Here is a 26,520-nt window from a genome sequence, read left to right as displayed (position 1 = left end):
ATATGGTATAAGGGATAATTTATTTCTGAAAATAACGATCAATTCGTAGAGTTAATGCTACTGTTGTTTTCTTGTGTTGGCCGCACCTGCTACAAATTACTTAAGGGCGATGGATCGGCCCTCTGGACTCTGGAGATTAGTGTGTTTTGCTGTTATATATCTTAGAGTGTTCCTTAATAAACTATTTACGGAGGGAATTCTGTTTATGTGTGTGACTGTTGAGCGTTGCTTGTTTTATTTGAAACATTACTAATCTTTTGTTCATGTGGTTGTGTTTTATTTTCTAATATAATATTTACTTATTAAAAAGATAAATGACTTTCTAGAATGAACTATTTATAAATGAAAAAAACCATTATTCAAATTATTAAACATTTATATATCAAAAATTTCAAGATTATCGTAAATTATTAAAAAAGTAAGACATAACTATTTCGCATTGGTTAAGGAATATAATATTCTGAAATAAAAACGTTTGTAAAAGTAAAACTCATTAGAGAATTTCGTGTACGGTCACAAGGTCAGAAAAGTTTTCGGTAAGGGACCGAATTTCACTTTATTTGGGGTATATTTTTTACGCTCCGGTAAGGTCTCGCTCGATCGTACCTTGTTTTAAATTAATTATGTCGCGTTAAAATATAATGAACATAATTAATGCTTCGGTGTTTTTCACCTATAAATTATTAATAATATATATATATATATATATATATATATATATTATATCATAGTTGTTGTTGTTTCAGTTTGAAACGGGATAAGAAAATATTAACTCTCATAATTCATTGACAAGGTATTATGAGCGCAAGATTGTTATAAAAATTATAAGCTCAAAGCTCCTTGTTTGCTCACATTATATGCTACCTTTATCCCAAAAAATACTAAGAATACTCAGCTTAACATCAGGCGAGATTGTGATCAAGCGCTTCCGTATTCACAATAATAAAAAAACTCTACGATTTGTCTGAAATTTAGCAAATCCTAAAACCTTGCAAAATAACGCTAATGTTTACTCGAATGCGAATATTTGTACATTAATTTTACTAAAACCTCTCTTTCGCTATTTAATTCCAATTCATTATAATCCAACCAAATAAAATGTACTCTATCTCCACTAAAATTATGTATAATAGTTTCGCTAAAACGCGGCTTAAGCTTGATGTATGGTTTATTTCTGGAGCATATTAATCCGTATCCCTTACATGGGGTATTTATGTACATGTAGGTATTCATATTTTACCGTTCACATTAGTTAAAGCTCTGCGTATAGGTCAGAGGGCGTTCTTCACTACATAGTATAAAACAAAGTCACTTTCTCTGTCCCTATGTCCCTATGTATGCTTAAATCTTCAAAACTTCGCAACGGATTTTGATGCGGTTTTTTTAATAGATAGAGTGATTCAAGAGGAAGGTTTTAGTATATAATAATTTATTATGTTTTAGACAAAGCGGGCGAAGCCGCGGGCGGAAAGCTAGTTCTTAATAATATACCAAGGCTTGAATTCAATGGTAACTATATGTATATCTATGTTGTCGCTCTTGTTATGGTGTTTGTAACTAAACGCCAAAAAATCGGCTGAATGATTTTTATGAAATTTTTTGTGTGAATTCAGTAGGCCTGAATGGTCGTAAACTATTTTAATACCCTTAATTGATAAGATAACAAAGTTTGCCGGGACAACTAACATTTTTATATGAGCCGTAGTCGTTAAATGAGAATGTGTAAAGGTGAGCGGAAAAAACAAGCACGTAAATATTTCCTTCTTGATTTCTCTTGATTTAAGGTAATTTACCAAATTTTACAAGAATTTGAGAGATTATTTTTCAACGTTTGATTGAAACCGCTTCTTTAACTGCCAAATAAGCTCTATTTTCAAATATCCAGGAACTCCCCAAACAGATGTGTCATCAAAAAAGAATTTAAGGACTCAACCCGATAGATAGATATAAATAGAATTTGCGAAGCGATGATAAAATGGCTCCGAAAAGGCTTAGCAATAAAACGGTCTATTACATTTTAATCATAACGAATGCGTAGGCATCCGGAAGCGAGCGTTGTAGTTTATTGAGAGTAAAATTGAAGCTGCGACGGTACATTGGATAAATGTAGAAAGATTTACAGGGACACGTAAAAAAATGTTTTGGAGAAACTCAGAAGACAATATCAACGCAATATTAAATAATAGATAAATTTACAAGAAAATATGAACATAATGTATTATTTGACGTTGAGTTTGAGTTTGACCAAAGCTAAAAACACTAGAAAAGTGGATGAACGAATTATATAACAATATGTATAAAATAAAGCGAAGTGATTAATTAGGCAAGCATAATACCTAATATAAAAATAGTGCAGCCTACCTTTATTTATTACCTTTTATTCATGATCAGTTCTTTTTTTACTTGTTTCTATATAGAAAGGCTTATTAATATCTAACTTTTAATTTCAGACTATACTCACTTCACTTACATATTTTAATAAGTTATTTGAATTTGATGAACCTCATCGTATCCGCTTGCACTTGACATTTTAATATTCAAAGCTCTTAGCTGGTTAGCCGTAAAATAACATTTTGATAATATAAAAATTATATTTACATATTTAATAAAAATTGTATAATATTCTTGTATCCTTGGGGCAATACATAGAAATTCACGATATGCTTAAAATTAAATAACCAATAATATAATACAATCAAAAATCGATATTAAAATTTAAAATGTATCATCACGATCAATGTGGAGATCGCTCTGAATACGAATAAGAAACGTATAAAACGTATGTAAACTATCTACACAAATACATGTAATATGCATTTAGATCTTATTTAGATAGTCCATTAGTTATTAACATATTGTCGAAATGCTATAAAAGTTTCCAATCCATAGTAAAATTGCAATCAACAGATGGCCAATAGCAATAATTACTATATAAAATTGGATTGTAATTGTTAATTTCCGATGCTGTAAAAGAATTTTAATCAAAGCGCCAATGTAAGTGTCAAATGGAAGCGTTGAGCTGTGTAGCGTAGTTAATTGAGATACTTCAATCGATGTCATTTCAATGGGTTTATCGGTTACAGAACGTTCTGGAAGATATTTATTGTGATCTTATTTGAGATGCTTTGATTTATGTTGCTTAATCCGTATCCTCATAGCTTAAATGGTTTTGTGCGGAAGTTAATGTGGTACCTTTCGTAGAAGTCACTTAATCTTTGATGGTTGGCATTAATTTCACTAAATATTTGTGGCTCTAAAATTAGTTCTTAACGCATTCGTTAAGAACAAAATTCTGATTCACGAAAGAACACTCTCTTGTCCAAACTATTAAAATGAGAAAGATTAAGTTTATTTCCCCATAAACACATAATATAAACTTAGATACTTATGTAATTTACTGAAAAATAAAATACATATAATAGACTATTACAAGGAAGAAAATAGACAAAAAATACAATAACATGTATGCACATAAGTATGATAAGTACCTATATACGAAACGGGCAAGAGACTCATTTGAATTATCAAACAGCAGGATCTATATTCTATTTAACAAATCATCCACAGACATATAATTTCCAAGTTGCCTTGACAGCTCCAAAGCATTGTATACAAACTGTTACCCATCAATAAACTTACTACAGATAGTTATTCCCCAAATAGTTAACTTCGTAAACTTGTCTCAATTTAATAGTTGTTCCTTTCAAGCTTACTTCATTAAAATATTCTGATAACTGATGACGAAATTGATACCAAGAATTCTTTATAATTGAAAAAGAAAATGTTCACTGTATAATATAAATAAGATGTCATATCTTTTTAGTAATAGAATACATTGAAAAGACAAAATACAATGCTCGTGTTATGTTTCCTTTTTAGTAATGGAATATCTTGATATCACAATATTTCATCATATCAATTACAAGTTTAATTTGGTTTGTAACATTGTAATTTATAGCCCTATTTATTTTTATATTTCGTTACAATTATTATATAATAATACATGTAATATGTGAATGTTAATAAATTACTCATATTTATCTCATAATCTATCCGACCTCAACAACAAACAACAACAAAAATACTTTATTGTGCACCAAAATTGTTTAACTTAGAAGTAACGAAAAAAAAATAAAAATAAAACAAAAGTTTGAACTCAACTGAGTTATTAATGAAAACTATACTTTAAAATGAAATCAATAATAATATTGTAACATAATATAATTGTATCCAATTTGCAAAAGCATTTTACATCGTATGTATAGACTATACATAGGTAGTTTAAAGTTTTCATATTGTTATCCAATTTGAGCGCATAAATATAATTACAATAGTGAGTTTATATAATAATGCAAACCTGTATAATTAGAAATTTTATAAAAACTACATATTTACATTTAGAAGCTTCATCCACATAAAAATTTGTATATCATCGTCAATTTTTTATACAAACCTCTTGCACTGACAACTTCATCCAGTCTCGATTGAAGAGAAGTCCGCCAATTCATGATTGCCGAAGCGATTTCCCGCGTAATTGCGAAACGTGCAGTGAATAGACACAATACGTGTCACTGAGGGTTTTATTGTCTATACCTTCCATGTTAGTTGTTACCAAGGTTGTTACTTCTTGCTGTCTGTGGTTGTTTTATAGGAATAAATGAATGTTTTGGGCAAGGAGCTTATATCTAATACACTGGAGATTTCAGTATGAAGAAAATATGACGTTGAATTACGCCTGTATGTTTTTTTATCCCTTTCACACCTAACTTGGCAAGTTGGTGTGAAAGGGATAAAAAAACATTATATATATAACTATTGTTATGCTGTCGTGATGGATAGAAGAATAATTCGATTTTGTATAAATGTTTATTCAATTGAGTGACAATGATTTATTTTGTTTAAAACTTCATTATTAAGAACTAAGATATTTACATTTTAAGCTCCTCCAATATTAAATTAGCGGGTCACACACATATTTTTAAAATATGTATAAGTTACACTGGAGTTTCAATAACAATTTTTCGACTCCATGTCCATTGTACTTCTTTCCGAAATTTCAACAAAGGAAACATCACTCGTTCAGAAATATCAGTCTCAATGTTATTATATTAAAAAGTAATTTCTCCCGCCTTTTTTCTATTTACCATTACCGTAATATTAAATGATGTATATCGTCTACGAGTTTTTCATTTCCCATACAAAAATATCAAATAACATTGGAGAATACGTATGTACTGTTCATATATTTTTTAATTAACATATTCCGTAAAATTGCTTTTCTTATTTACACATACACATCAAATATAGAATTTTATAGCTATTTACTACTCATGAAAAAAAGAAATCACACGTTTTTCCTAAGGTCTTCAAAGAGACGAAACATTTTCGAAACAATTATGTACTAATATAATACTTTCAAATAATAATACTTTCAAATGAAATCAACCATAATTGCATCCCAATTAAGTCCAATTTGCAATATTGCTATAATATATTATATAGGTATACTTATTATTGTATACAACAGATAAAAAAAATATACACAATTATTTACATGTAACGAATTACCCATCTAAATCCCAAACAAATTACTTACCCAACTGTGCCTATATCAACTATCGTTCATTTCTTGGTATCATATTTATTAAGTTTATGTACCCAGCATGCGTGTAATGTCTGTATTTAATAGCATAACTGAAATATTTCAACAAATACCATTGAGATAATAATGACAAATACACATTTCTTTACATAATTATTCACGTTGCCTTCACACACAGTCACACTGAAATTCAGCCTTTTAATTCGACAGCATATGCTGATACACATTTCAGCACAACCTATTCATATTACAATTATTAGTTTTCCCTTTGTTTTCTTTTCACTGTGTGTGTCACAAAATTAATAGATAATTCAATAAATCGTGTTAAAAGTTAATGTTGTTACAGATGACGAATTTGGAGAGAAATCGGTGTCGGTGCTTCTGGATGGAGAGGAATCTGAGCTGATATTTATCGACCATCCCAGCACTGAAATGTCTGTAAGTATTATTATAATAATGTTTGTAAGTATTAGTAGTTATATTATTATAATATACTAGATTTTAGCACTGCAGCTTCGCCCGCTCCATCTGAAATTGAACAAATTAAATACAAAAATCTTTAACCATCAACTCTATCTTACCTCGTACCACGCAATCCTTATTCCTCCTATCCTAGTTATTTATATATATAGAAATTAGAGATATTTATATTTTTCAATAAAACTTTTTTTTTATCACTTTACGAAGAAATGATATCAGACCATTTTTGTAGATTATTTTTCGAGGAACAACTTTTATATACAACATTTTTTCATTAAGTCAATAGCTAAGGTTTTACAGCGCTCCGAAGTGAGTACTATTTTTCAGTACTCTTTACTTTAATTTATGAACATTTTCGCTTATAACTTTTTTATTTATAGTTCTACGACAAAAGCTTACTGGACCAAAGTTGTAGAGAATTTAATTGGCAACAAATAATGCAAAAATTTTTTTTATCAGATAAATAATTATGTAGTTTAATATAATGATATATCTAAAAAAACATTTCAACCACTATTTTCAAGATGGCGCCGTGGGACAAGGGTGGCGACCCCACAAACTTGGTTTTAGCTTCACACTGAACCCCCCTACACATCAAAAAAATAAAATTGCGTCCTCTAAAAAAACGCAAGGCTAGGCCTAAAAAATGTAACATTTCAATGGACTAAGTAATAATGAAGTACATTTGTAAGCATAAACTATAGCTATCGGTTAGTAAGCGAAACTATTAACTTAAATGGAGTTCACAAACTCGCTATTTGAGTCAGTTTGAAATTTGTATCGAACACTACTCCTACGGGTAGAAATAATACCATTTGCATATATTGTTTCTTAACAATTTATACAACAAATATTGGAAATAGGTTACAAAAACTTATTTTAGAATTTCAAAGTATTCCTAAATTGCTAATCAACTATTTTACTAAATCAGCTCTTTGAAAAAAAATTCAACCGTAAATTTGGCATAAAAAATGTTATACCAATCCTAACTTTAAAGGTAAATTATTATAAAAAAAGAACAATTATTCCTTTATGTTGTTGATACAAATTTAGAATTTTATTATAAAAAAGGTTCAATGTTAAAAAAATAACAGCACAATAAACAGACGTCCGTGAACATTAATAAATCGGCTTTTTGTTGATAGAATAAAAGTTTTATCTTTTAATTAAGTCCTTTTGTTTCCAAACATACAAAAAATCTGTTGTGTTCGTTATGAAAATACCTGGTCAATTTATTCCCGTAACCTTTCGTATTGTATTATTTTCAATAATAAATAAAGCATAAAAGAATCCAAATTAACGAGTTTTCCTCAAATTAAGTATCTAAATGTAAATCAAATTGGCTCCAGGCTATATTGATTAAAAGAACAAAGTATTTCGTCATACTTTCTAAGTCTATCAGTATCAAAGTATTATCAACTGGACGTAGACCGTGTTTCAGTATATTTTTATATAGGTACCTAGTTTATTGAACAGTATTACACGATAAATATTGGTAAGTACCTTGATTCGCAATACACAGTATTTCTTGAAAAAGTTGTAGCTTTTGTAAATTTTTCGAAAACACGGAGTAAATGTTTATTAGAATAGATTAATAATTGAATGGCTGAAAGGATTTGCTAATTAGAAAATATTGATTTTTTTCTTTATTATAATGAAATAAAATCGCAAGGTCTTTATGGTTTGCCTTTAAATGATTAATTAAGCAAGCAATTTGTGTATTTCTTTAATTAATTTATTAAAAGATATTGTTAGCTTTGGAAAAGAAATTAATATTGTTAATGTCTTTCCATAAAATAGAGGTGGTGGCGTTGTAAATAATCATGTTCAAACATAGTTTAGAGAACAGCTATAAGTCAAGGATAGAGCATAATAGGTACTACATGCACATAATAGTTAATAGCGCAGCTACAGGTTTTGTAATATAATAAATAACCTGTCTATTGAATTTATCCAAAATTTATCCTACCTACCTATAAGTAAAGTCAAAGAAAACCTTTTTTATAGGATAAGATCATAAGACTTCGTGAAATTTGATTTAACAAAATATATAAAGACAAAGTTGACCTGAATATACATTTATATTATATACAACTAGCGGTCCGCCCCGGCTTCGCCCGTGGTACATATTTACGTTTTCTCTACATAAAAACCATCCTCGTACTTCAAGGAATATAATAAAAAAAGAATTATCGAAATCGGTTCAGCCGTTCTCGAGTTATGCGCTTACCAACACATTTTGCGATTCATTTTTATATATAAGACTAGCGGTCCGCCCCGGCTTCGCCCGTGGTACATGTTTACGTTTTCTCTACATAAGAACCATCCTCGTACTTCAAGGAATATAATAAAAAAAGAATTATCGAAATCGGTTCAGCCGTTCTCGAGTTATGCGCTTACCAACACATTTTGCGATTCATTTTTATATATAAGATTAATATTTAAAACAGCCTTAAACATCGGTACACACCATATAATTCCATCCTCAGGTGGAAAACTGCCTCTCAACATACGAACCACACGCCTGCGTGGTTGTATACTCTGTGGTAGCCAAGAGTTCCTTCACCAGGGCGGCTGAATTATTGTCCTATTTGGCAAGAGAGCAGTTCACCGTGGAGAGAACTGTGGTCCTAGTTGGTAATAAAGCGGATCTGGCTAGAGCGAGACAGGTGACTACTCATGGTAAGTTTTTCAGAATAATGTATAATAGGTGTCGTATTGTATTGATGTATTTAATTTTGTTGTTGTAAATACTATGCTGAATAAGGTAGAAGTATGGTGTAGATGTAAGAAATTCGTATGTGTTAGTAAATGTTATGATAGTTTAATCTGTTTAGAGTAAATTCTCTTCAAAACAATCTTGATCTGCTGTGTCATGGTAGAATTTACTGTAGGTATTTGACTAACTTGTTTAAGTGTAGTATTTTCTAGTGTTAGATTTTACGCGAGTATGATACATTTAGAAATTAAAGATTTTTGTGTCTGTGTCTTTTTGTGTCGGCCCGTGACCACGCTCGCTAAAGTGTTCGAAACGTCGGGAAAATAATATAATGAATAAATCACGTTTAAAATCCGTTAAAAATATTTAATTTCTAATTGTTTAAGTGTGTTATTTTCATATCTATGTTTCAATTTATTCTAACACATTCATAGCATTTACTCCAAACGAATTAGTTCAAAATAGACATTAGGTATATAATACTTACATATTTCCTATTTTGAACTACTACTGTAAGAAAATCCAATATATGACTACAAATCAGGAGAGTTATAGAATATGATTTAATCCTATTACTGCAAAGCATAGCTTTCAAACGTTATTCTCAAGCTCAATAGGTACTAGAATACGCTTCATACCTCTTGAGTAAATACCAGATAATTAGTTCTAAGGACACTACAATACTAAAGCAGATTATAGGAGTACTACAAAATAGAATTTCAATTATATTGACTTCTCAATATTGCCTGCAAAAGGCATAGATGGCAAAAGGTTACCAGACATTTTTAGGTAGGCGTATATAATACATAAATACATTTTCAGATATAATACGATTGTAACTGAAAATGTCAAGACTAAAACTTACTTGTTCTTAAAGGGCGCACTTTTTGAGGCTTCGATTGAAAGTTACTTTAAAATCTCGTTGTAAATATTTCGTCACACCGCCCACGTTAGAGTTTCAATTTTTTCTTAAAGTTCTCTGGCTTTGGTAACATCACACAAAAATCCTGTATTATATAAAATCAAGCCATATAGAAATTTATGATATACTAGATTTCCGCCCGCGGCTTCGCCCGCGTTTGCAAAGGAAAACCCGCATAGTTCCCGTTCCCGTGGGATTTCCGGGATAAAAACTATCCTATGTGTTAATCCAAGTTACCCTCTATATGTGTGCTAAATTTCATTGTAATCGGTTCAGTAGTTTTTACGTGAAAGAGTAACAAACATCCATACATCCATACATCCTTACAAACTTTCGCCTTTATAATATACTAGATTTCCGCCCGCGGCTTCGCCCGCGTTTTCAAAGGAAAACCCGCATAGTTCCCGTTCCCGTGGGATTTCCGGGATAAAACCTATCCTATGTGTTAATCCAAGTTACCCTCTATATGTGTGCTAAATTTCATTGTAATCGGTTCAGTAATTTTTACGTGAAAGAGTAACAAACATCCATACATCCATACATCCATACATCCATACATCCATACATCCATACATCCATACATCCATACATCCATACAAACTTTCGCCTTTATAATAGTATATAATAATATATAATATATAATATATATTAGATATTAGATATTAGATATATTAGATATTAGATTAAGTAGTATATTCTTATGATAAAACTAGCAAACCGGGCGAACTCCGTTAGGCCAACAGAGACACCTTTTCTTTGCTATAAACCTCACGGACCTTTCCAACGAATGCAAAACCGTGGAAATCGGTTCGTGCATTCTGGAGTTATAGCGTTAGGAAGGAGAACCCGACTTATTTTTATATAGTAAAAAAAAAAACCCCGACTTATTTTTATATAGTAGATAATTATAATTTGCACGGCGTTTTCAATTAATCTACGAAGTCTTAAAACTTATTAAAAAAATAGTTGTTTAAGTAAATATTATTTACACAGAATTATAAGAATTCTTATAAAGTTTGTTCTAACCTAATTCTTATTTCAGAAGGCAAAGCCTTAGCGACATCACGGGACTGCAAATTCATAGAAACGTCTTCAGGCATCCAACACAACGTTGATGAATTACTAGTGGGAATCCTCAAACAGATAAGACTTAAAGAAAGCAGGGACAAGAAACACGCGAAGAAAGTTGGCAAACAGGTAAAAATTACTAGAATTAAAATGTTTTCTTTTTGTTCTAAGTGTGTTTTCTTTGTTATGATATAATCGAAATAAAAGTGAATTATACGTATTTCTTTTAAAAGCATAAATTAAATTGGTAATTTTCCAGTAGTCAGCAGAAATAATTAATATAGTGAAAAACAAAAAACACTGTCTCAAAAAATATTCAAAAGAATACCTTGATATGTTAAATGTTAGTAACATTTTCTATATCTCTTATTGAATAATATCCAATAAGGAATCTTATGGGCTACTACTCAGTATCTGCGATTTATAATTAGCTTGATACAATTACTTGTTTTATAATATTTAATTCAACACTAAAACTCACATTAACGATACTCAACAATAAACATTAAGTCAATAGGTATAAAGTATGATTAATTAAGCCGCTGTTAGTCACATAATCCCAAATTAGTTTTGGGAATTACACAATGATCTATGTTAGAATCAAAGTGTATAGTGAACTTGAGAGTCAACAATAAAACATTATCCGATGTAATAAAACAATATGTACAGATATTTCTGATATAAATAATATTAAAGCAATAAAATTCTTTCTTATAAACGGTGGGTTATTAATTATTATAGTAATTGGGAGTCTGCAAAAGGGATGCTGTAATTTTTTTATATAGGTACAATTTGTTGGTGTTTTCCAATATTTTCATACAATGTGAGATAATATATTAATATTATACTTGCGATCTTGACGCGAATTTTACTCTCAATGCGCCTAAATAAATTTCACTTCAAAGATGCAATTTTAGTTATTAATAAAATAAGATAAGTACTCCAGATGGCAAAATACTTGAAATAATATGATACCCAATACTTCAAGTCAAAGGACCCAAGTTTTACTGAAACACGCTTCAATCTTTTAGTTCGAACAAGATATTTTACTTGATAAATCCACTACAGATTGTATTCCGTCAATAGTTGTAACTCTAATAATATACCTATATGAACTTTGTATGTTTAAATGCCCAATCGATTAACGAATTATGTAGATTTCTTTCTTTCTTCTTTCTTAGATTTCCTTCAAACCTACTAACTTAGAGCACATGGCTTTGCTCGCACGGGTAAAGGAAATGCACATGGGAATGAAATGTTTCACTGCGGTCAAAAGTAGTCTACGTCACTCTCTAGCCTACTACCTATCCTCAGACAAAAAATTATAACGTAAAATCGCTCCAATTTCCGTGTAAGAAAGATATCAAACAAACAAAATGTACCATATCCACAAAGAACTCAATATCGCGCATCAAACAGCTCCAAAATTGCAAACATTATAGCATAGTTCGTTATATGTCGTCGTAAACAAGGAATCTACGTCACATTTTTAGGGTTCCATAATTCATAATTCATAATTCTTTATTTACGTTAAACATGGTATTTTTAGATGTTACATTTTTACTTATAGTAGGTACAACATGTTTAGCCGTCATTAAAAAACAGCATGCAAATTTTATAATTGTATATAAAACAATGGGTCCAATTAAATTATCAAATGTTAATTACAAAATTATTACTTATATCATATAAATTAGCTTGTCAATTATAATTTTATTTCTCGTCATCAAAAAATTCTTTAATACTGTAGAAGGACCGATTAGTTAGCCATTCTTCTAATGCGTTTTTACATAATTTGCCATTATTATTTTTAAATTTATTAGGTACGTGATTATAAATTTTAATACACATAAAAATACAATTTTTGTTATACAACTTTAGTCGAGGATTTTCATCTAAAATAAGTTTATTAGGATCCCTACGACTACGATCATTTATATAAGAAGCCTTTTTGAAAAGATGCAGATTTTTTGATACAAACACACAAACATCGTAAATGTAGAGTGACGGAAGCGGCAATAGACCAAGTTTTTTAAACATTGGTCTACAGGATTCATCGGGAGCTCTGCTACATATGGCTCTTATGCATTTCTTCTGTGCAATAAACACCCTTTGAACATCTGTGCTATTACCCCAAAAAATAAGTCCATAATGAAGTACTGATTCTACACAGGCGTGGTAAAATGTAACAGCCGTTTTTATATTTGTGACAATTTTAATTTTTCTAAGAGCGTAAACAAATTTATTAATTTTTTCACAAACTATTTCAACGTGTGATTTCCAATCTAAACGTTGATTGATATTAAGTCCAAGAAATTTTAGGTCATCTGTTGCTACTAATTTCGGAATGTCAATAGAATATTTATTAAATTGTACATACATTGATTTACTTAAATTAATTTTTAGATTATTAAAAGTCAGCCATTCTATAATTTTGTCAACAGTTACATTAATCTCATGAACATGATCCTTTAGCGTATTATTTTTCTTTTCAGATGTCACAATTATTGATATATCGTCAGCATATAAAATAACCTTATGGTTTGTTACATTCAGAATATCATTAATGTATAGAATGAATAGGATAGGGCCTAGAATGCTGCCCTGTGGAACGCCACATTTTGAATATTTGTATTCCGACTTATAAGTTTCAACTTCATTCATTTTATTAATGTTAGAAATCATAACACATTGCTGTCTGTTATATAGATAAGAGGCTAACCAATTAAATGCTGGACCTCTTATACCATAATTTTCTAATTTTTTCAGTAAACATTCGTGAGATACAAAATCAAATGCTTTTGTTAAGTCAAAGAAAAGTCCTGTAGTTATTTTATTTTTATTTATACTATGTAGAATTGTATTGATTAGGGAATGTAAAGCGAGAACCGTGGATTTATCTTTTTGAAATGCAAATTGTTCCTGTCTTATAATGTTAAATTTATCACAGAAGCTTATTAAACGTTTGTACATACATTTTTCAAAAATCTTTGAGATGATGGGTATTAATGTAATTGGACGATAGTTATTAATATCTTCTTTGCTCCCTTTTTTGAATAATGGTTTGATAATTGATTTTTTTAGTCTTTCAGGAAAAATTCCTTCAGAAAATGAGGCGTTCACAAGATTTGTCAAAACATTAACTATCTCCATGCTACATGCTTTTATTATTTTTGTGTTAATATTATCGTAGCCTACTGAGCTTGTGTTTTTTAATGATAAAATTATAGTTTTTACTTCATCTACAGACATTGGAGCTAAAAACATAGAATTTTTATTTAAGAATGAAGTTTGTGTTTGGGCAGAAATAGTATTTTTAGTGAAATTTATATAATAATTATTAAATGCATTAGCTATTTGTATAGGTTCTTTTAAATATTTTTCGTCAGATTTAATAACATGTATAATATCTTTTTCTTTTAAATTATAGATCTCGTTTTTTATAACATTCCATACTGCTTTACTCTTATTTTCACATTTATTTATGAATTTAATGTTACTGTGTCTTTTGGATTTAAATATACATCTTTTTAATACATTAGAGTATTTTATGTACTTAAGTTTATTATCTACGTTTTTATTTTGGTAGTATTTATATCTAAGAAGTCTCTTTGTTTTACAACTCTTTCGAATTCCTTTACTTATCCAGTTATTGTCAATCCTATTACATAGTTTTAATTTAATTTTTACGTTTGGAAAACATAGATCATAAAAAAGACACATTAGGTCATGAAATATATTAAATGATTTGTTAAAGTTTAATTCATCGTACACATCTAACCATGAAAGATTCCGCAAGCATTCTCTAAATTTTTTAACATTAGCATCACTATAATCTCTTTTATAAATATATTGGGGTCTTGACAATTTAACATTTTTTATGGGAAAAGATAATAGCTGTGCAGTCTCGTGGTCAGAAAGGTGAAGAGGCAGCACTGATCCCGAAGCGTCAGATATGTTACTTATGATATGATCAATACATGCGGTATTGCGAGTGGGAACGTTTATATGCATTGTAAAATTATAATTGTGGCATAAGAATTTAAAGTCGTCACTTATTTTACCTTTCTTAAGCGTATTTATGTTAATATCCCCAGCTAGAATTATTTTTGTTTTAGAGTTAAATTTTTTAATAAAATCATGTAAGAGTTTATCCAAAGTATTTAAAAAAAGAAAAGGGTCCGATAATGGTGTTCTATAAACACAAATAATTATTGTTCTAATCTTAGGTAGTTCTACACTGCATACTTCAAATATGTTTTGTGATGCATATTCTTTAACAAAATGCAACTCTTTAAATAATATATTCTTTTTAATTAATATACACGAGCCACCACGTTGTTTGTCTCTGCAAAAACAAGCTGCCATTATAAAATTATTGATTTTGATAAAATTCTCATGGCCTTTTTTTAAAAACGTTTCTGTTAAGCATATAACATCCGGATAACAATCTATATCCTCCAGATCTCTTAAAGTTAATTCCAAAATTTCTTTTTTAGATGAAATGCTGGCTATATTTTGATGAAGGATTTTAAATGTTGAATTTAATTTATTTAGTTCTTGCGTTTTAGATACGAAAAAATGTACTTTTTTGAATTGTGGAATTATCAGAATTATTATAATTGTTATTTTTGTCATGATGTTGATACCGGGTCCAATAATAAGGAAGCGTCCCCTTTTTAGGAATATTACGCAAATACGATTCATTTGTGTGTCTGTTATTAAACATAATTTTTTTGAGATTAGACGGATTGACAAATTGTTCATCGTAGTCATAAGAATCAATACAATAGTTTACAGATTTACAGATATCAAGAAGAACATTACCGCAATGGACATATTTACAATGTTTGTACCACCTACATAACTTTTTAATACTGTCATTTAATTTAAATGTATTTAGAAAATTATTTTTATTAACGTTTAAGATTATAATACAATTTTGATCAAACTTTTGCAAAATAGTGCGTAAACAAGAAAGAACAGCATTTGGATTATTGTCATTTTCACCTAGGCATAGTACTAATTTGTCTTGTGATGATAGTTTGACGTTTTGACAGTTTTGTACAATATCTATAGTGCGGGAGTTTGGTCGCGTTTCACCATATACACGATACGTTTCATATGTTGTATTGTATCTAGACCGAGAAAGAGCTGCAGCCAAACCTGAACATCGTTGTGCGCCATAAATAAGAATTTTCTTTCTCTCTGATAAATTTGTAGAACTCTTCAGTTTATCGCATCTGTCTATGGTTGTAGTCAGTAAACTTCTTGAGATTATCTCCAATCGTTTAGTGAGTGACTCAATTTCTTTATTTGTAAGGTCTTGTTTTTGCTGTAATTGTTCCATTTGTTGTTTGAGGTATTGTGTATTGATAGTAGGAGGGCGCACGATTATTGGTTGTGTAACAGGAGAGGATGGTACGGACATGCTGGAAAAAGAGCTGATTTGTTTGTCGTAACAAGGTGTTATTGAATGAATTTTCGATGAAATATGAAATGACTTCAGCGTATTTATTTCAGTGTTCATATTACTAAGCTGTTGACGAAGTTCAATATTATCTGCTTTTATGCCCGACAGAGTGGTTTCCATATTTCTAAGGTCATTTTTTAACTGACTTATTAGCTTGTTTATGTCCTCTATTGTAGGTTGATTATTGTTTATAATTTTGTTTTGAGGTTGGGTTAATTTTAAAGGAGAGCAGAAAAGTTCATCGGATGAGTCAGTTAGTATGTGAGAATCTACAATTTGAGATTCTTTAGGTTCATCTATATCTTGCTGATTTGTGGCTGTAATTGTATGTTTGTACTGTTCTTTGCGCATTGTTATATTATTTGTTAGTTCTTGATCATTAGATTGTAGACGGGAAACGCATTTTTTACACGTCCATTTATCTCTAGACTCCTTCGACATTAAAAAGTACATTTTCTGTGATATTCCAGCACAATCAAATTGTAGTATTTGCTTACAATGTGAACATTTTAAACAGCGTTTTATATCTACAACATCTTTACACTTGGAACAAATTGTTTTATCCGCCATCTTTCGGTGAATTGCACGTATTTAATAGACGATTCGGTACAGCTTAATCAGCCACAAATTGTATTTTTTTCATTAGGTAGTTATCATTATTTCTACAAACATGTTAATTTATAATATTTGTAACTATTCAAATAAGAAGAAAAAAACTTGAAAATAAATAATCTTAGAGTAGCCCCCGTCCAGGATCGATCTCCAATCTCTCAGTGCTCAAACGTACGTTCGTCCTCAGAGCCGTCTATGCTTTATTAGAATAGTTGAAAATAAGCATGTTAATGTAACTATTGCGACTCGGTTGCTTTTTATGAGACTTGGTTCAATGACCGCCGTGAAATAGTCAACCAATCAGCTGTTGATTGTTGACATCTTATAAACTTAGTCTAATTGTCAACGGTTTTCAAACAAAGAACGTAATTTGTTTTTGATTTTTAGTCCCTTTTGAGCAGTTATTATCACTTTTATCACATAGCCTTCAATTTATTGTTCGTTTTGGCATAGCATAAAAACTATTAACACTATAATTTTGTAATTATTTTACTTTTGTGTTTGTTTTGGTAGCACTTATTGTCACACTGTTTTTGATGCACTTATTCACGTCGGATTATCTCGTAAACAATTTCGAATAAACTTTGATATATAATGTTCCTTTTAAATCACTTTTTATCACACTGAGTTTACTTTAACTTTAACTTTTGATAATTATTATAGTGTTTATTGATGTGACGGTAACATATGCGACCACGCGGTTCCGTACCTGAAGGTAAAACGACATCCTATTATTGAGACTTCGCTGTATGCCTGTCCGTCCGTCTATCACGTCTAGACTATCTCATGAACCGTGATAGTTCCAACTATCACGGCTGTTAGACAGTGGAAATTTTTAAAGATAACGAATTTCTGCTGCTCCTATTAGAAAGCTACTATATTAAAAAGAATGTTAAACTGCGATTGGCGTCGCGTGCTCATAAATATAACAGTTTTTACAGAACTTACGGATTTACGGAACCCTTAGTGTCGCGAGTCAGACTCGTACTTGACCGATTTTTCATGAATAGACGACTTGACAGAGATACCTGGATTATGTGATAATCTTTCATTTCGCAAGCACGTCACGGTCTCAAAGCGAGCTTAAATTTTGCTTCATAGTACTTGTGAGTAAGGTTTTTGGTGATTTATTAGGACCAGTTTAACGAATGAGTTTTTTGACTCTGGAATAAAAATGCGAAGTACACTATTAAAGCGTACTTAAGGAATGTACCTACAACAGCAACAAAAATAACAGCTATTCTCCTTACCTAATAGAGAGTGTAAAAGTCCAATTACCTTTTTTAAATATTGATTACTTAAGGTAATTGATTGAAAATAACAGCCTTTTTCTGTAATATAGTGTTTAAAAGACCAATTTCAGGTATAGCCAACCTTTTTTTATATTGATATTGAATCTACCATAAAAATGCAAGATGGAGTAAAATTACAATAATTATAGAAACTTTAGCAGCTGTTTTCTTTTAATATAACGTTTAAAACTCCAATTTCAGATAAAGTTAACTTTCATATAGATAATTGAAAGTTTACTACAGCTTGAGTGCTCTCTAAATAAAAATGCTCCAGATAAAATACACATTATGTTAAAGAATAAAAGATTAAAATAACATATAAAAGCACTGACAATAGGAACTAGAAGCATGAATAATTCTCAACGTTATCATATGAATGGAAAAAATAAAACACAGGTTAGTCTCTGGAAAACAACTGAACCGAACAACAAAAAGGCAAAAAAAACATCATTAAACCGATGAAAAGGGAACTATTACTGGCTTTCCACCGATCTGATTTGAAACTAAAATAATATTTTTTAGCGAGAAATGGCACTAGATTTTATGAATACAGATTTCGAGTTTATGAAATTTTTCAAATAACAAAAGGGTCGGTTGTTTCACGTAGTTTTACTTTTATTATAACTATTCCATTCATATCCTGAGTCCCTACTTATGTTAACAACACATGCGCATTTTCTCTTGTTGTGTTTATTTATAGACCTTTTGTATCCACGCATACACTATAGTTATGATCAAATACTCAAGCGGGTTACAAGTACAGGTTACTTTAATGTTATATTTTTCTTTCTCTTTGCATGTATTTGTTTTTACCGCGTTGTTTAGAAATAATTTAAAACGTCGGCTATGATATAAGTAATAAATCACGCATATTGTATCCTTTAAAATACTTTACTATCATTATGTTTTCATGTAGAAAATACATGGCTGAGATCGGTATAAAAATTAATCGTCAGTAACAAGTATCTTTAGATTTGACTAAAATTGTTCTCACATCATTGGCTACTACGGTACTTTTTTATAAGCTACGCTTGCAACAAAATTTCGTGTGAATACCAAAAACAAAATACGTAACAAATAAAATTTCCACATACATAACAGTGGAAAAATATGACAAATTAAGCCTCGAAAAATGTGCATTGAAAATTTCATGCGACACTTCAATTATTTTTCGAACAAAAAAATGTTTAGCTAAACATGAGCATGTCACGAAATTATGTTTGACATAAAGCATTGATATTCTGACGAGGAAAATTCATAAAGGGTGAGGGCGAAGGGCATGTGAAATAGAGCATTATGCTCAAAGTGAATATTAAATATAATAAGATTCGAGCGACGTTATAATTGTGTTTCTTTGGGACACAAGTTTTATTTACATTCTTACACGTGTTTTGGCTTTACCTTTCATTGTAAGGGGCTTAACTCTACCTCTACGCCTCGGCTTTTTGCCATACCTAAACATATCTAATTCTGTATACTTTAGATTACATTTTAGATAAATACTTCGATATAATCACTTTAAAGACGGTCTTTTTACGGCTTCTAATGACATAATACAGTAAAATCATTAAATATGCTTTTTATACTAGAATAAAATTAAGGAATCTAAGTTCTCAACCTATAGCTTGAGTTTCAAAATAATAGCTCTAGGTCAAACGGTATCAGGGCCCGTAGACAAAGTAACAATTAAAAAACGATAACGAAGTTAGAAAAGGAAAAATGTATGGGATTGACATTAGATAGACCACGTGATCTAAATAAATAAACATGTCGAACTGCTGATAATATGTATTAATTACAAATCAAATGTATTTCTCAATTCTAGCACGTACTTATAACAGAATACAGATACTTAACTATAGGTACAATAAGTTCCTATACTTACTATTTAGTAATATTTTGATACGTTATAATATTAGTTATTTTACTGACCTATTGGCTTAGTTGGTAGTGAACCTGCCTTCCAAGCCAGAGGTCGTGGGTTCGATTCCCACCCGGGGCAAATTGTGTGATGAACATAGATGTTTGCTCTATGTCTGGGTGTTGATATAAGTATTTATTTAAAATGATATATATATGTATTTTTATCAGCCATCTGGTTTCCATAACACAAGCGAAAGCTTAGTACCTATGGGATCAGATCGTGCCGTGTGTGAAAATTGTACTGAAATATTTATATTTATACAATAAGTTCCTATACTTACTATTTAGTAATATTTTAATACGTTAATATTAGTTATTTGTTACAGGAAGCAAAGCCGGCAAAGTTAGCAAGCTCAAGAACTCATATCTCTCTCAGCATCGCACGGGAATTGCTACAAAAAATATGTATTAACGACATTTCCAAATCGAAGTCCTGCGAAAATCTTCATGTACTTTAAACCTATGGAAAAAATACGAATTTAAAGCTAATATAATATGGGGCATTTCACGCGAAGCGGACACAGATTTCAGGGTCAGGTTTCAGATTTCGTTTATATTTTACTAGCGACCCGCCCCGGCTTCGCACGGGTGCAATGCTGATACTAAATACACTACAGAAAAATTGTGAACGTTGTATAGGTATAAAAATATAGCGGCCCGCTCCGGCCTCCGGCATCGCACGGGTATAAAATACATAGCCGGGCGGCCGCAAACGCTACGTCCTGCAATTTTTAAATCTGTAATATCTTCGAAAATATTCACTTAAATCATACGGTGTAAAGGGCCATATAGATCTATATTAAATGAACAATGTATCCATGGTATTTAATTGGTTAAGGATTAATGCTGTATTGGTTAAAATCGCTTCGAAAATTAGCCATTATTTGTCGTAAAAAGTAAATGACAAAAAAAGTTATTGTGGGTTATCCATAAGAGATAGACATATACCATCGCGGACTTTTCTGTAGACCTTTTCAATGTGTATAATACTTAGTACATTATTTTGATAAAACTCGTAGGGTTCAGCCTGCGTTTGCAATGTAAGCGGAATAAATGTAATTTTTTACGACATCACATTAGAAACCTCAAAAATAACAGTACTTCTCCACTACTTAATGGATCTTATTATACATATAAACCTTCCTCTTGAATCACTCTATCTATTAAAAAAAACCGCATCAAAATCCGTTGCGTAGTTTCAAAGATTTAAGCGTACAAAGGGACATAGGGACATAGGGACAGGGAAAGCGACTTTGTTTTATACTATGTAGTGATTATGTTACACCTGTAGGTATATATAGGTTAGTAGGGAGCTAGTTTTAAAAATACAGGTATTTGAAGATGTCAGTTAGCGCTAGGCATGCGCGACTTCGAATGTAATTGTCAGTCCAAGAAAAGTATTTTTAAATAAATTAAATAAACTTTTTATCCTCATATTTCGAATTTCGATTTTTTTTTTAATTCCTAAGAAAAATAAAAAAATATTTTTCTTTGTCATTTTTTACAAACTGCATATTTTTTTAAGATCCTTAAATAAATGGCTTATATTATGCTTAAACTTCATGCCAAGTTCTAGAGTGGTCATCGCAGAAGTTTAGAAATTAGAAGCTACATGTATTATAATGGCGTAGCGCGGCAATATTAGCAATAAGGCCGCCTATTGTGCAAAATATTTGTACCTCATTAATTTGTATCTACCACATTTCCTATATTGTTTTATACAATGAAGTGTTATAAATAAATAAATAAATATTCCCATATACAGGTGTAACATACTAATAAAAAATATTACTGAAATCTGTGTCCGCAACCTGAAATCCGGAAATCTGTGTCCGCTTCGCGTGAAATGCCTCATATCAGAAAATGACTGTTTTGTTTTAGTTATTTGTATTTTAAAAATATAGCTTTTTTCAATTTCTTATGTGTACTGTATAAAAAGCGTATTGAATACCAGTGAATGACCGTAAAATTGCACTCCGATTTTATTCTATTGCCATTCGACTGTATTGACTATTGATCCACCATATTTTTGCGTTAGTACTTGCAAAGGTTTTCAAATAAAACTATTGCTTTTATTTGTAGAAATATAGATGTGAACCTTTATTTTTATACCTCTATGGTGTACCAATAACCAAGCCGATCTTGGTAAATTATACGACTATGTATTGCATATTTACAATTCAATATGCGACTATGTATAGCATTGAAATTCAATAATCGAGACATATTTTACAGTAATTTTATTTACCTTAATTCAAATAATTTGAAAATACATTGCAATAACTTAATAAAGTACGTGATTAAAATTGTTACAAAACTATACATATTATAAAAATAAAAAAATGTGTGCGTGTATAGTGTACACACGTAAGAAGTGAAACTTCTTTATGACCTTATTTTTCAAAAAATAATTTACTATATGCAACTTTACAGAAATACGTCGTCGAATCACGCGTAGTAGGGATAAGAAAAAAATGTCGCGTAACGGAAAAATGTCACGCGTAACGAAAAAATGTTACACTAAATTTTTTTCCAACCCCGATAAAGAAGTTTCACTTCAAAATTGTAATAAAAATTGTTACAAAACTACATATTAACAGACTAAAGATGACTTGATCAAAATGGATTTGAGATTTTAATTCGTTTAGAATAAGGTATATTCCCTATGGTTATATTTTGTACACTTTCTAGTCTTTAAAATATATTATTACTTGTGTACTTTATTTTAAAAGTGATTATAAATTTTAATGTATATCTAGTCAATAGTATTAAGATGCCATACCTTCCTATTTCTACTTATAATACCTACGTTTCCATATATTTTCTTCCAAATACTATTTATTCAGAATTTAGAGGACCTATAAACTCTTAGCTCATTTTTTGTTATAATACGATTTCAACCAAGATTGTATATTTTGGGTATTTTTCTTCGTACTAGAAATTTATCGTTCGTTGTATAAATATTGACGGATAAAAAGCCAATTCTTGTTTGCTTTACGGATTCGATATTGTACCGTTTTTCTTACAAAACTTTCACTTAGAGAAAACGGTCACAATTTGGTTTATTTGCAGTTCTTTTTCCAAGTTTTTTATTAACAGAAAGTTCTCTTGGGGAAACGATATTTTAAAAAGTTTGGTTATGTTTCGAGTTATCGTTTATTTATTCTTTTTAATTAAATGTAAAAAAAATATGATTTTTATGGATTATTTTATCAGATATTTAAAACATGAGTCGTTTACTGAATATACATATTTTAAATAAAAAGCTCCATGGTTTTCAGCGAAATAATTTATTACAGAGTAATTAATCGTATGAATAAAAGATGACAAAAATGGCCCTTACATATTTAATTCTCTTTTAATGGACTTTGGTTTTAATTACAAAGAATTTTAGTAAAAATCTCTCGTGTTTCGAAAAACTGAATTGTGTGCCTGTTTTATTAAGGTGGTATTTTTGTATATAATCGAAAAACAAATATAAATAGGTAAAAAAAATTGCTATTTATCATACAATATTAATCCCAGTAAAATGTATTAAAGGTCTTTTGAAATCCAAAAATATAATCGTACTTAATTCTTTAAAATTAATTAATATAAGAGAAACTTATTTTAAATTTCACATGGCACACGGAATGTGACATCCATCTCCTAGACTATAAAAACTCATAGCAATTTTCTTAGAGCGAAACAATTTCCAAGATATACATTCTGATGCAATGTAATAACGAAAAAATACCGCACGCTCCTATACCAATACAGAACCGCTAATGTAATTGGTTGAGAATATTATCTTTCTTCCTTTCTTTACTTAAGACATTTGATACTTCTTTTAGACTAGCGTTAGATGTAAATATCAGTATTAAATAAATATTACGCTTGCACGTGTTTAATATAAGTGTTACTGTTAGAGTTACTATTTTTCTAAACAAACCAAACTTTCTACGACTTTTATATATAAGTGATCTGTGCCATTATTGTAGTTATTTTATCATTCAAAGTAATATAACCCGCGTCGTTAAAGAATCGATTTTCGAAATGGTCGATGGTATTCCCTCTCTGTTGCACATTAGCGAACATATATACCTATGTTGTCTCGCTCACACTTAAGCATGGAGTCAAATATAAAGTTTTTGAAAACAATTTTTAACGACGCGGGCTATTTCTTTTCTGAAGAAAGTATATTATGTGTATTCACAAACATGTATTTAGTTGTACTTGAATCATGACTAAATTATATCTATAGGTAAGTTATAAATCATTTTTCACTGTAATTAGATATTTTAACAGTTATTCAAATAAATATAGAATCGTTTATTTTCCTTATAAATGTTTAAAAATCAAAATAGAACCCACCGTATATTATAGATTCATAATATCTACTCGTAGAAGAATGAGCTTTAACTGTAGAACTTTTCTTTCATAAATATACTTTATTATTGAAATCCAATTTTCATTTTCGTCTAGAAATTTGAATATAAATTAGTATAGATTTTAATTACCTGCAGAATATTATAGTTCTTTCAGTTTAATAAACTTATAAAAGTTTCGTCGAACTTTCATTATATTTTTATTATACGAAATAAAAGTAGTTTTATTCATCAATACATATTTAATAATCATCTTACTTTTCAGCATTCTTGTTTTAATGTATACTATTAAAATTAAGTACTGTACTTAATGTTTTAGGCAAGTCGTGTAGTATTTTCGACTTGTTCTTCTAAAATCTGCTAATACAATAAATAATAAATATAAAGTAAGGAGGAAATTCAAAACAAGTGAAATTCATATTAAAAAATGTCTACAATAAACTAATTCATACAAGTCGAAAATACTATATGACTACTAATGTATTCTCAAAGTCTGATTCTTCTTAGATATAGTTTTTAAAATTGTTAAACAGTATTGCTCTTATAACAAAAAGGTCGAAAAAAATACGTTTAACCTAATTAATTTGAAACTATTCCTAAGTCCATTTTAAGTACGGTACTGCAAATCGTGTGAAAATGATTTCTTTTTTCTTTAAAAGTCCGATAATAAAAAACAATCGTGCAGTCAGGACTTTCATTTGAAAGTTTTTATTGAAAACTCAGTAAAATCTTTAGTAAGTGGCATAAATATTAAACTTAGTTTTTTCCCTTCGTCCTTTTTGTTTTAAGGCAAAGTAGAACACTCCGTGTTAATATTTTTGGTGTTTTAAAGAAATTGAAACTATTTATGTGACTCATATAATAGTTGAAAATAAACAGATGACTTGAAATTTGATGGTTTTATTTCATCCCTATATATTATGTACTATGCAATTCGTATCAGTCTGTTACCTACACTTCTAAGACTACTGAACTACAGAATTCAGAGCTTAGCAGTCAATACGGCTTGCGAATAAAAAATGGTATTGCGCCAAAAAAGATGAAGCCTGACACAATATACAATCACAACGAATTACATACAAAAACAAAATGTTGAAGTGTCTCAGAAATGGCTCTATTCAAACAATCAAGAGGCTTGTGGAATCAAATGCCCCACCAATATTCACTCACTCTACGTCAATCGTAAGGGTCACGCTTGACCTATTTTAGCAAATCACTTCATTGGGCACTTTAAATATACTTTGAAGATAATTTTGTAAAAATATTTGCTTTCCTTTTTACCTTTGAACTTTACTGCAATCTGACTTAATTTCAATAAAAAGGAAGAAGGTTTTGATTTAAAATAAAATAATGAAATGTGATTATAGGTAATATTATTTTGTACTTTTCATAATTCTATAACCGTACTATTAACTGATTAGTTTGGTATTCCGCATATATGAATAACCAAAGAATAAACATAATCTTTTGTGTACACCCAGATGAATGTTATAAGAATGTAAAGAAACTAGCTTTACCCGCAGTGCTCCGCTCCTGTTGGTCTTAGCGTGATGATATTGTGCCTACAGCCTTTCTCGATAAATGAGCTAACACCAAAATAATTTTTCAAATCGGACCAGTTCTTGAGTTTAGTGCATTCAAACAAACAAACTCTTCAGCTTTATAATATTAGTATAGATTGATAGAAGATCATTGTGGTAGAGCGGTATTCCAGTCTGCATCTTAAGTATCGTTGTACTTTTTTTGTACTTGAATTGGTGAGGAAAATAGGCATAACTATAGGATAAAGGTTATGATGAAATGAAACACTTTTTTTGAAACATATCTTTTAATAAAACTTAATTTATTTATTACATTATAGGGTTGTTTTATTGACCTTTAGAACTATTTAAACACTTACAGAATCGAAACAATATGATTTATTTATTTAATGGGGGTCTATTATTCACCAGTAGAACAATTTTAACACTCACTTATCGATATTGATACATAACAAAGTTACCTACAACAACCATAAGTAAAGCAAACTTAGCTAAAATGGCATTGTGACCTTTGATCCTTT

The 26,520-nt window shown here is 30.0% G+C and overlaps 1 protein-coding gene across 2 annotated transcripts in view; it reads left to right on the top strand.

The window, feature by feature from the left end:
- The window catches only part of LOC149897548 (uncharacterized), a 53,547-nt gene extending 32,969 nt beyond the window's left edge, over nt 1-20,578 (top strand). For both annotated transcript variants that reach the window (XM_090116109.1, XM_090116110.1), the window contains 4 exons: nt 5,949-6,040; nt 8,572-8,764; nt 10,766-10,920; nt 20,418-20,578. In XM_090116109.1, coding sequence (XP_089972235.1) covers nt 5,949-6,040; nt 8,572-8,764; nt 10,766-10,920; nt 20,418-20,549 — 572 coding nt within the window. In that variant the 3' untranslated portion in view covers nt 20,550-20,578. The remainder of the gene's footprint in view (nt 1-5,948; nt 6,041-8,571; nt 8,765-10,765; nt 10,921-20,417) is intronic.
- The last annotated feature ends 5,942 nt before the right edge of the window (nt 20,579-26,520 follow it).

The sequence above is a fragment of the Colias eurytheme genome, chromosome 25 (genome assembly GCF_061535395.1).
Source record: "Colias eurytheme isolate Ceu_HAF_F1 chromosome 25, ilColEury1 Martin Lab GWU primary, whole genome shotgun sequence".
Classification (NCBI taxonomy): domain Eukaryota; kingdom Metazoa; phylum Arthropoda; class Insecta; order Lepidoptera; family Pieridae; genus Colias; species Colias eurytheme.
Note: the sequence above shows the minus strand (reverse complement) of the source record. Positions and strands in the feature narration are given on the sequence as shown.